This window comes from Mytilus californianus, unplaced genomic scaffold, assembly GCF_021869535.1.
Source record: "Mytilus californianus isolate M0D057914Y unplaced genomic scaffold, xbMytCali1.0.p SCAF_10, whole genome shotgun sequence".
Classification (NCBI taxonomy): Eukaryota; Metazoa; Mollusca; class Bivalvia; order Mytilida; family Mytilidae; genus Mytilus; species Mytilus californianus.
The window spans coordinates 16,022,067-16,035,485 of NW_026262582.1; the positions used below are offsets into that span (position 1 = coordinate 16,022,067).

The 13,419-nt window shown below is 32.9% G+C and overlaps 1 protein-coding gene across 2 annotated transcripts in view; it reads left to right on the forward strand.

Moving 5' to 3' along the window:
- LOC127717692 (adhesion G protein-coupled receptor B1-like) overlaps positions 1-13,419 on the forward strand; it is a 37,919-nt gene that overhangs the window by 3,651 nt on the left and 20,849 nt on the right. For both annotated transcript variants that reach the window (XM_052223443.1, XM_052223442.1), the window contains exons 2-9: positions 7,583-7,782; positions 8,693-8,881; positions 9,635-9,706; positions 10,771-10,876; positions 11,117-11,236; positions 11,763-11,841; positions 12,371-12,488; positions 13,349-13,395. In XM_052223443.1, the coding sequence (XP_052079403.1) occupies positions 7,583-7,782; positions 8,693-8,881; positions 9,635-9,706; positions 10,771-10,876; positions 11,117-11,236; positions 11,763-11,841; positions 12,371-12,488; positions 13,349-13,395 (931 nt within the window). The remainder of the gene's footprint in view (positions 1-7,582; positions 7,783-8,692; positions 8,882-9,634; positions 9,707-10,770; positions 10,877-11,116; positions 11,237-11,762; positions 11,842-12,370; positions 12,489-13,348; positions 13,396-13,419) is intronic.

The following is a 13,419-nucleotide window of genomic DNA, read 5'->3' on the forward strand; positions in this document are numbered from 1 at the left end:
AGTTTGTGTTAAACAGTAAAAGTAATTAAAATATAATTTAGGTCTTTCTTTATTGGAATAGGTCATTATGTTCTAAATGGCGATTCATTTTTGTCTCGGCTTGACAGAGGAAACAAACGAGACTTAGAGATATGCTGTATCCTTCGGTGGCGGCGACGTCAACAATTAATTTAAGTTTCTGATTAAGTCAGTTTAAGGGGAACCACTGATGGTAAATCAATGATATTGTGTATGCAGTAACTAGTATATAAGCATTTACGCATCTCATTTCCATGAAGAGTATTTGGCCCTGCTCTCTCAGTCATGGTCCGTTGACTTTAAAACTTTTGCATATTTTCCATGTTAAAATTTGTGAATTGGGTCAGCTTAAGTAGAACCATTTATGAATGGTCAACAATATTGGATATGCAGTTATAGAAGCATTGGTATATTTTCGTGGAGATTAGTTGGTCCTGCCCCTCAAGTCATGGTCTATTGACTTTGCATAGTATCCATGTTGTTTGTTACGATTAGGCTAGTTTACGGGTAACCACTAATGATTATTCAATGATGTTTGGAACAGCGGTATACTACTGTTGCCTTTATTTGGTATGCAGTTGTATAAACATTGGCACATCTCATTTTCATAGAGATTGTTTTTAGGCTCTGTCCCCTTAACTATGGTATATTTACATGTGAAAAAATTTGTGGTTAGGTCAGTTGAAGGGGAACTACTTGTTATAATTTAATGATAATTGGTATGCAGTTGTATTACTACTGGCAGGGATAATTATCTCATTCCCAAGAAAATCAGTCGGCCCTGTTCCTTTAGGCATGTTTGGTTGACTAATTTACACAGTTACAGAAACATGTTAAAGCATTTCTATTCTATTTCAACATTTGCATTTTCTATAAAAATAGCATTAGGTGAGTCATACAGTTTATTTTATATGAGGTTATCTAGTTCTTCCGGTCCTTTGAAGTTTAGAAGACTTCGATAGCATTTATCTTCCATTTCCTTTATTAGTGTATTGTGGTTAATTTGTACGTATCAAATAAAGCTGTCATTTTTTTCTCTGTAAAGTTTATTGTTTTTACAATATCAATATAACTATACCATGATGCGGTTTATTGCAAAAACAGGACCAGCGTTCAAAATTAAAAGTCACAAAATATCGTCGCATTGTGCGAGGCATTTATATTTAAACGTAACAGATGTCTCGTCGACGTCAAGTATGTTTATGATTTACTTCCTATCGAATATCTGTCAGTTGTCTCTTGTAAAATGCTAAAGCAATTTGGCACTTATATCTTATTCTTATATTAATTCAACTACACACCAAAATCATCATATGTGATGTAATCTTTTGCTATACAAGCCACTAAACAATTAATTATAAAATATGCATTCTTTGTCTCTTAATGATGATAATTGTATAGGAATCTTTAATGACATGGTCTATGAAATTGATATTTATGAACGATATATTGTTACGTCTTTGTTACTTAAGTATAAAGAAATTATAAAATCAGCAGACTTTACAACAAATCCGGTTAAATTGTATGCAGATCAAGAGCGCCTCTCAAGTTACGGCTAGTTTATTGATGTTCGTCTGCAAGTTTTTTTTTATTGACTGCTTAAAAATATAATACTGTATATAGTTTTGTAGTTTAAGCAAATCTATCAAGTATTGAAAGAGATACACATACGATTTGGTTGAAATATCTCTTACTTTTTGTTTATTTGTGATCATTTTAAGAGCGGTGCTATCTTATGACTATTGGTGGGGTTCGTGTTGCTTAGTCTTTAGTTTCCTATGTTGTGTCATCTGTATTATCATTTGTCTGTTTGTGACCATGGCGTTGTCAGTTTGTTTTCGATCTATGAGTAATACTGTCCCTCTGGTATCTTTCGTCCCTCTTTTAAGATAGAAAATAAGGTATTAACTTAGGCCGTGAAAAAAAAAACAAAGATCACTAGAGTTTATAGAACGTTCTGTCGACAGACAATTACATCACTTGATAGACTTAGATTTATTTCAGCCCCAGCACCAATCACCGCTGTCTAATACATAAGTATGTAAACCACTTATCAGAATATGTGTATGCTCAAGGACAGTGTTTACAATAGATTATACATCTATTAGGTGTTTCATTTGAGTCATGTCCGCTGGAACGTTTTGAAGACTATCTGTCGACAAAGGAAGCGCTTAAAAGTTTGTTCTTATTAACAGCTTTTGACATGGAACCAAACGTGTTAGGTTAATCTATAAGGATCAAAAATAAATCACAAAAATACTGAACTCCGAGGAAAATTCAAAACGGAAAGTCCCTAATCAAATGGCTAAGTTATTATAAGCAGTTTCTGCTTCACAAGTGGCATATGCCGTGTTGCTCTTTATTGTTTTCACAAATCTGTACTGAGTCTTGATCAATATATATCATGGAACGAGGAAAAGAGAAAAACGAAATCTAGGGGACAAAATTCAAGTCAGAGATTAATCAGCATTATCACTGTTAAAAAAAGCGAGTAAAAGAAAACTTCTGTTTACAAAATACTAAACAGCAAACTACTGAATGACCGAACAGCCGTGATCTAGTCAGTTAAAGTGTCCCGTTTATTTGCCTCGTGATTAACACATTTGCTGGTATATTCTTCAACTGCTTTTATCAGTAGTCTGAAGCTCTTCTTCTTCTATCTAAGTTGTTCAGTGTTTATGATGCTTAATCCTGTGGTTAAAAGATGACGAGCAGTACTATATGTGGACGAGGAACAATACATTTGTATTGGGGTGAGGAATAGGAGCAATTGGGATGTTTACATTTTACATCATTGGGGGTAATGGTCTGTTATACACTTTAATGGTTGACAATCGTTTATGCAATAGGTTTGGTGTAGGTATGAGAAATGACAGGTGTTATCTTGATTTTGAAGTAATCAGGTATTGTTATTCGTAATTACTTTTGACAGAAGATATTGTTTATATTGATAGCCTTCAAACCCTAAAAGGAAATTCTACACCAAAAAAAAACTGTGATTTTGGAAGTAGTTTTCGCCAGTGTGAATAACATGTGATACGAAATGTCCATCATTCTTAAAAATGGTCTGTACGTAGAAAAAATTATGAAAAGTTAACCAACACTATTTATTCACAGCTCTGCCAAGATCAGTATATTCATTTCTAAAATCCTCCTGCTCCAACTATTTGTTAATTTAGTTGGTGACTCTAAATTAAAACGATCCAGCTTTCATACTTTTGCAGGTAGTATGCTGAAAATACAAAATTATTATTTTTATAACGATTTAGGATGACATTCTAACATAACATTTTACTTAATTCAATCATCTTAGTTTCACAAATTTATACTAAGAAACTTACTTTGAATGCATGCGGGTGACGCTTGCTTTGTTGCGCACCCGGTCTCGCTCCTCTCGATGTTATTGCGATTCACTCAGGTTTTTGAGTTGATTTGTTTTTCTAATCGATTTGTGTTACATGTATTTGAACATCGTTAAACTACTGTTGTCCTAATTTGCCGATTTTTATTGATTTAAAGCGATCCAGCTTTCGTATTTTTGCAAGTATGCTGAAAATAAATAGTCATATTTTTATAACGATTCAGAACGACATTGCAACATAAGAATTTTATCAACTTCAATCATCTTAGTTTCACAAAGTTATACTAAGAAACTTACTTTGAATGCATGCGGGGGACGCTTGCCCTGTTGCGCACCCGGTCTCGCTCCACTCGATGTTATTGCGATTCACTCAGGTTTTTGCCTTGATTTGTCTTTCTAATCGATTTGTGTTACATGTATTTGAACATCGTTAAACTGATGTTGTCCTAATTTGCCGATTTTTATTGATTTAAAGCGATCCAGCTTTCGTACTTTTGCAAGTATGCTGAAAATAGATAGTCATATTTTTTATAACGATTCAGAACGACATTGCAACATAAGAATTTTATCAAATTCAATCATCTTAGTTTCACAAAGTTATACCAAGAAACTTACTTTGAATGCATGCGGGGGAAGCTTTCTCCTGTTGCGCACCCGGTCTCGCTCCTCTCGATGTTATTGCGATTCGCTCAGATTTTTGCCTTGATTTGTCTTCCTAATCGATTTGTATTACATGTACTTGAACATCGTTAGACTACCGTTGTCCTAATTTGCCGATTTTATTGATTTATGTATACCCACACCAGTAATATTTTATTCGAAGAGGAGCAAGAAAAAATATTTACGAAATTTCTTTTACTATTTTTAGCCGTCACAATGATTCAGATTATCAAAATGAATTAAGATATGTAATTTACAACCACCAACTCTCTTAAGTATCATTTTTGAGTTTTTAAATCAACCTTTACCTTCGAATTATGTATTTCAGAATTCTAAAACTACTATTGACTGCAAATTGCTCGTTCTTATGAACTATGTAAATGTAGTGAACCTAGGTTTGCATTTCATCCAGGTGTGACATGATTACTTCCCTTAGTGAATATAGTGTATACTTAGCCAGCCGTAAGCGGTTTAGCTAGGAAAGTACTTCTTTAGGTCAGTCGGTTAGAGCGCTGCCTTGTATCACAGAGGTCCCCGGTTCGAGACCCGGCGGCGACAAAGTAATTTTGTAATAGAATCATGCTCTCCGGTTACACAAGCAAAGAGCTGACTATTCTGCTTTAGCCCTTCTGGGTTTTGTTCTCTCACATTTTTGACTGTCCAAACTTTTTTGTCTTGAGCCTATTTGATGAAATTATTTCAGAAACACCTTTTTTAAGAACAAGCATAATACAATTTTTATGACCCCGCCGTAGCGTTCCGTTCTCTAACTTTAGTTTGCCTCAACCAAATGTTATTAAACTTACATACAATGCTTATTACCACAAAACACAGATCATGTTCGAAATTGGATGGCGTCACTTTTACCGTTCATGAGTTATACCTCTTTATAAACATAAAAAAATGCTGAAATTTTCGTATCCGTTCTCTAACTTTAGTTTGCCTCAACCAAATGTTATAAAACTTATACACAATACGTATTACCACAGATCAAGTTTGAAATTGGGAGGCGTCACTTTTACTGTTCATGAGTCATGCTCCTTTATAAACATAAAAATTGCCGATTTTTTCTTTTCCGTTCTCTAACTTTAATTTGCCTTAACCAAATGTTATAAAACTTATACACAATGCTGATTACCACAAAACACAGATCAGATTCTAAATTTAATGGCGTCACTTTTACTGTTCTTGAGTTATGTCCCTTTATAAATGTAAAAATTGCTAAATCTGTCGTTTCCGTTTAGCTTTAGTTTGCCTCAACCAAATGTTATGAAACTTGTGCTTATAATCACAAAACGGTCTTAACTACATGAATCCTGTATCTGTATGTGGAAGTTGACTCATGCATATTTACAAGCAGGGGCATTTGTGGCCCCTAGACATATTCTTCATTTATTTGGTTAATAGAAGAAGATGTCGGAAGTCGAATGACTGATAATGGCCAATTACTGTACTGGAATTTCTTTTTGAGTTCAGTAATGAATAGGGTGACACGTTAGCAAGTTTTAGTTTGAGCTGTGTAAATTTTTTTTGTTGGCGTGGTGGTATCTAATTTTAGCTATCATATTACCGTTATGATTATTGTACGTTCTTGTTAATATTGCGTTTTTATATATTCCTGTTTTGCCGAAAATAAAGGTAAGGTACCACATGTATACCAATGCTCAGTTTATATATGTTAATGACATGTATAAACGGACAACCCGGCAGAGTAATCAATAAGAACCTTATGCAACTTCATTTAGACAGTATAAGGATTTTCTGTAATGAATCACAAACGTACTTTTTCTAACTAATAGATAGTAGGCGAGGTGCCAAAAACTAGTTTAAAGTATTGTAACAATATGCAGATAAACTTAGTTAAGTCGGTAATAAAGATAATTTTTCTCACCATGTATTTAAAGATCTTTGTATGTTAATCAATGTCTAACGATAAAGATCTAAAGGTTAAAGTTTATTTTTCAGTGGCTTATATAACTAAAGATTATTTACCTTGATATATATATATATATATTATATAACAGTTTTGCTTATTGTTGAAAACCATACAGTGCTTTCCTCGTCCTGTGGTATCTCTTGAATAACAGTCTCATTAACAATCCTACCACATCTCTTAACTTTTACATTTATTCATGAGACGACACGAATATATCTGTAATATTGAATAGATAAGCCTTGAACAATTTCAAGACCTCCTACATGCAACTATGACTGTTAAATTCTGAACCTTGGCATGCATAAACGGATGGTAATACTGTATCATTTGTATATTGATAGGGTCAAAGATGAATTTTGTATTGTTTTGCGTCTGTTTGCTGGTAGGTTGTCACAAGTAAAAAACAAACACGAAAAAATAGCTAATACTAGATAAGCCCTTAGAACGCGATAGTGTTTACGTAAAAAGTTTAATTTGATCCTTGTTCGGTTTATTCAGAGAATAAATTTTTATCCTAGCTGTTTCAAAGGTTATAAAATGTTGAAATAGCGCAAACCTTAAAGGGATAATTCATGTTTACCGATTTGACCCAAGTTCTCATATTTGATTTATCACATACCAAAACGTACATTCAAATTCTAAAAATTCCAAAAGAAACACTCAACAAAGCATCGACTCGTTATAATGTATCAGCAGTCCGTGTGTATTTCAGAATAAACGCCATATAATTAATCATCGAAATGACCTCCGAAGAATGCCAATGGTTTATGAACCGATATAAACATGAATATAAATATTAATGCATACCCAAGCACATGCAATCGTATAATGCCGATTTTTCTGCTTATATTTAATTTCATGTAACATATTAAGCAAAACGTAAATCATTGTTTTTACCTGTATAATAATGATTTTTGTTGTTCTTATCGGTCAAAAAAGTGGTTCTTTTGGTGACTCTTTTTTTTCATTTTTTAATATAACCCATATGAATGTTAAAATTGAGAATGGAAGTTGACTACTTGTTGGTGATACCCTCGAACATTCTTTGGGGAGTCTGTATGCATTGCTTCATTTCATAAGTATGTGATTCTTTCAATTTTGAAACTATCAAATTAAAAGACTGTCAAATAGCTGCAAAATAAAGCGTAAAAGAGAGGCAAAAGATACCAAAGGGACATTCAAACTCGTTAGTCGAAAACAAACTGACAACGCCATGGCAAAAAAAGAAAAAACAACAATAGACCAAGAACAGTACACAAAACACAACATAGAACACTAAAGACTGAGCATCACGAACCCCGCCAAAACTACGGTTTGATCTCAAGTGCTGCTCCGGAAGGGTAAGCAGGAATCATTATGTTTTAATTCTACTATATTTGTTCAATCAAAGCAAGACGTTTATGTTTAATTTCAATTTTTGTTTTCCTTCGATTTTTTCTATTAATTCGAAACAATACGATATTTCGAAGGAGAGTCTGATATATTTTTCTTATTATTTCCTCATTTTTTTTAATTAAGAAACTATGAACTACATTATAGTATGGAAAAACATTACTAGCATATAGATAAATAACACAATGTTTTTATATTTATCATTGTTATTGCAGATTCATCAGAATTTTGTTTTATGAATGTCGACAGATTCAACACAAAATGGGACCAAACAAAAGTTGGTACTGTAATTGAAATGGCATGTACTGGTAATTATACTGGTACTGTCTCCCGATTTTGTGGCACAGGAGGCCAGTGGGAAGAGCCGGATAACAGTCAATGTACAAGTGTGGCCATTAAAAATTTACAAAAACAGGTAAATCTAATATTCATAAATTCTAAAGATCTCTGAATAATAACTATAACTAATTTATATCACCATTTGCAAATAATAGCATTAAGAAACTACATTGTTCTACCATTTGATTTTACATTAACTGTTCCATACTGTTATTTAAAGATATACTCTGAAAAATCAATTGAAATTTAAAAGGCGTACAAAAATGCACGTATGCACAAGTATATAATTCTAAGAAAGGATCATTCGTTTAACAAAGTATTGCAAAAACACGTTTTTGAACTTGGCTTCAACGAAGTATTCAGGTTTAGTTTTACAGCAGTTTCGATACGCTATTGTTGGCCATGTTTTTGGGGATTTTTTTTTGTTTTGGCTAACGTCGGTCGTCCATCCTATTAGCTCTTATTGTGGGCTCTCCTCGCCGACCAGTACTTTATTTGTACTATTCAGAATAAGACTGAAATTGGTTTCCAAGAAACCCACTGGAAACGCTCAAAACCGAACATTTGTGTACACATATCATTGGTGTGAGCCTTGCGCAATGCCAAAAAATAAGAATCGACAGAATGCAGGGGCGTAAGTTTCCATGACTGGATGATTATTTTCCCCTTCTAAAACTCTGAAAATTAAATCAAGGTTAGACCGATAACTAAACTATTCACAATATTACTACAATTTTAAATTGATAACCTTTTAGATAAAAGTCAGTTTTAAAACAAAACCTTACAACATAAGGAAGGACGTAAAATTTCAATTCCACATTTATGTATTACTTGGCAGGTGCCAGCATATTGGTAACGTATGATATAATCAAGAGTATGAGCTTCTTTTCGAGATTGAATATGAAAACTACTGAACTAGTACATTTCTATATCATCGCTGATTTTATCGCTTCTAAAGTATGGAAGATTCACTTTTCCATTTTTAGGCAAGTATGCTCCAGACCAGCGACAATACTGCTGCGATTGTAAATGATATTCTAAATGAACTAAATAATCTGACGAGCGAAGCTGAGGATCTAAGAAGCGGTGACATGGTAACATCAACAGCTATATTGAAAGACATTTCAGAGCATGTAGCACAAAACACAGCAGCAGTCTCTGGCAATCAACTAGAGGTTTGTGTCAAATTACACCAAAATAAGCGTTCATGAAATTCACATTTTAAATTTATAATGTATAGCGGATAAAAGAATTGAAGAAGGATAAAGGTGTGTCGTTGTACCTTTTCAGAAATAACCATTTGAAAAATATGAATATTTGACCGGAAAAAGGCCTTTATAAGTAATGATTTAGAAATGTGAATGTTTTGTTGTTTCATCAATAAATAAGAAATAAGAAATATTTCTTAATATTTAACTATAAGCGATGCATTTTTCAAATGAATATATTCAGAAATAGAAAGGATTGCTGGATATATTTTCTTAATATAGAGCCTGGAAAGAGCCATGTGGAAAATATTAAGGTAAAATGGTGAAAAAGAAAAGCCTCTAAAATGTTGTTCTTGATACAAAGCAATTATTATACAAAATCATATGTCTTTCGATATTTCATCAACTATGATAAATAGATTGAATCGATAAAATCATAACACGAAGTAGATCATTCAAAGGAGAATGGCGGAAACGGAAACGTCGTTACATTATTTGAACACTATTGTTGTTGGCATTGTTAATTAGTCCCGACGTCATCTGCAGTGTCACTTTTACTGCGAAACGTAATTGAAGATGTCGAAAGTTGAATGTTCTGATGGGTCTATTGGCGAGACATTTTTTTCATTATCTTAAAGTAGAAAACATTAATAGTGTATACTTTAAACTTTGATGTAATTAAATGCATGGCTATTATATACGTACACTTCATTATTTTAGACATTTGGTTCACTTTGTAACAGTCTACTGGATGATAAAAACAGCAACAATTGGAATGAGTTGAAACTGAAGGTAGGGTCGATTTGGTCAATTATATGGTAAACCACAGAAAAGCATTTCTATTTGAATTATAACTTAATCTTGAAAAAGAGTTGAAAGCATAGAATAATAAAATAAAATCATCACCTGATACCAGGGTTAACATTTTGTAAGCCATACGAACGTTTCGCTTAAAAACTACTTACCAGTGACGCTCGAATCAAAAATTAAAAGGCCAAACAAATGACGAAGTCGAAGAGCATTCAGGACCCAAAATTACGTCAAATGATTTCCTGGATATGATAAATCTGCAATGACAAAACTTTGAAAAAGCAAGAAGGTTTACAAACTTGAGGGTTTATATAACCATAAGAAATCTGAAAGGAAAAAATATTAGTAAATATTTGAAAAATGACATAAGTATGACAGTTATACAGTAAGATTAACACTTTAAAAATCAGGCCAGAAAAGCAAATTCAAGAGGACATTGTTTAATGTACATTTAAAAGAAATATATCGAGAAGATACTATAGTTGTTGAGTGTTAAACTCTCTAAAAGGTCGGACAAAGAGACAAAAAATGCAAAGAAGAAAACAAATTCCTTTTTTTAAATTGGGGAGAAATTTGTTTTAAATTATAGTGAGAAACTGACATTTTTAGGGCATGAACTTCCCATTGGAATTTAACTTAGCGTTCTGTTTTTTGTTAATACTTTTTTCACTAAAACATGTAGGTATTAAGACAGTTTTCTGCTTTTGGATTTTTTCCCCGAGGGCATCATGAACTTGGTAGCTTTATCCATTAGAGACAACAATACGAAAAACTTCGCCCGGGTTACCAAGGTCCTTTATTGCCACACGGGACATGAAGCACTATGTTTGTGTGTTCCATCGTATATTCTATGGGAAACACCTGATTTGACTTAATAATGATAAGATATTGAGGCAACAGTAAATTGTATTTTTAAACAATTTACCAAGCTTTAATATGAGATTATGTTTTTATGCGTATCAGATGAAGCATTTTTTCATAATACAATCCATATTGTTCATTTGTTGACATTGATATCTTGTGTGTATAAAACTTTCAAATTTTAGGGACCAAGCAGTATAACTGGATTGGTAAAATCTGTCACACTATACACCAAGAGCTATACTAATGTTATAGAAAGGGAATATAACGTCGTGGAGAATAAAAATATAGGTAAGTTCCTTTCTCTCTATCTCTTTTTCTTAATACACAAAAGAACGTACACGTGTTGTTTAAAGTTTTATGATATACACTTAATTTTAATATATATTTGGGGCGTCTGTTGCGCGTTGCTGGAGTAATTATTGTCATAACACGAAAACCAAAATTTGATTAACCAAAATTGCTCTTATCACATGCACAAGATAATGTTTGTCGATAAAATTTGTTGAATGATGATTCCATTTGTTTTAGTGATTGAGGTAGGAAAGATTCGATCTGAAGATTTGATTGTCCCTGTCAAATCAAAGATATCAGAATCCTGGATTTCGGATTCTCCGACGGAAATAACCCTGAATAAGAAAAACTTTGATGGTATGTATCTTGCATTTTTTGTAATTGATTTTTTCAAGTTGATATCTCGTAGAATAAGCATAAATATTGTGAGACCATTGCAAAAGTATGTATGGTGTTAATGGCAGATCTCTGATAGACTTTTTAATATTTACTCTCATCTGTATAGACAATGGGCGATTCACAGACTGACTTATGATATCGATAAACGAACTTGAAAACGATACACGTCGGCATGAGACTGTTTGCCCGAAAACTCTCATACACTACGGTTCCATACTGACATTTTGATTTGAGAACTTTTTACGAGAATTATGACACTTTGTCCAGCTTAGCCTATTTAACGTTATGGTAATTTTGGTCAAACAGCTTCTATATTCACTAGGATAATATGTTAATTATCTTCATTTGTTCAGGTCCGTTGTGTTCAACACTTCCATCATTGATCTTTGATCCCTTCAGCTTAAAACAATTTCAAAATGTAAGTGAAAGATGCAACTGTATTTTTTATCATTTAAATGAAGAAATTTCTTTAAAATATTTTTAGAACTGAATATAACTGGATATAGTACTGTGTTCTACAGAAATATTTCGAAGATATTTCCCGATTATTTTCAACAAAACGGGTTTGTATAGTTTTTTTTTCATCTTCATATAAGAATCAGAAACCATAGTTCATTGATGGCTGAAAGATTTTAAAAGGAGACCTTTTTTTATACATTTAGGAAACAGATTTTATTGACATGAAAAGGAGTAATTTACGTAATGTTTATTTTACATTTCAACGGAAGCCATTTAAAAAAAGGCGAAAGATACTTATTGGACATTTGAAACTCGGAAGAGAAACGTACAATGAAATAAAAAAACGAAAAAGGAGGAAAAGGAAAAGACAAACAATTACAAAAACACAACAGAGAAACTAAACAAAACAAACCCCATCGAAATCCGGGGTTAAACTAAGGTTGTCAAGAGGGGTAAGTTGATCCTGTTCCAAGTGTTCATTGGATAGGGTAGACAACTCTCATTATAAGCAATGCAGTTGATCTTATCTATAAGCTTAGTATATATTTATGAAAATGCTTACTTGATACAACAGTGACTTTTGATGTTATGTCCCTTAGCATAAACCTATCTTTTTGATATATTTTTTTACAGAGAACTAAGTGTTATTAACAGCAGCTATGACGTGAATTCATTTGTTGCCGACTTTTCTATTGAGCCAACACCAGAACGTTTAGATTACCCTTTGATTATAAAATTTCAGCACATATCGGCAAGTGATATTTTGTTAGCTATAGTTATATAGTTATTATTCTATTTGAAGTGCACGTTAATTTAAAGTGAGGACATAATGTTCCAACCACGTGAATCTACTTTGAATATACAAATCAGGATATAAAAGACTTGGGGAATGTTTTGAATGTTAAACGGAGCGAGAACAGGTGTGATGAAAGGGTAAGCGTTTCCTTTGCTTTGATCACTCCCCAGAGATCCAGTCAAAATGTCACGATAAGGTATTTTACTTAATCGACAAATTTACAGATAAGACGATTATTCTGATATCTTAGGAACTAAGACCACGAAATCATGTTCGCATGAAATAAGCCACAAACACATCCTATCGGTCAATCTATTTTTATTGTTTACCGTAAAACTGGTGTAGGGTTGATTTCAGTTGTTCTTCTTCATATTGCTGCTCAAACAATGTTTTGATTAACAGCTTACACTTCTTAATAAGGTCTGTACAATGTGAACAAGATCGCGAGTAACATATCAATTTGATCTATGTAAACACAATACGATGAGGCAGTCAGTTTTGTTACTACTGAAAAATTGGATTCAACTTTGTATTCTTCAATATGGCCATCATTAACAAATCTTGTCTTTTGAAATGATTTGTTGAAACTTTGTTTGTATTGAGACTAATATTTTGGCCTAGACTCTAAGAATTGCAGCTTAATATATATATTCATATTACACGATTTATATATGCAGACATATGTTAAACTTAAGCGGTCTTTTTGGGAGGTAGGACTTTATGTGTTCTTGGTTTCTGTTTTCTTGACGTACATACATACTGAATATTGCATTTTTTGCATACCTCTTCGTAACACATTTTTTTGGATTTTACAGGCGGGCTACTCAAAACCATTTTGCGGATTCTGGGATTTTGATATACAGTAAGTTTTACATGCTTCTTCAAG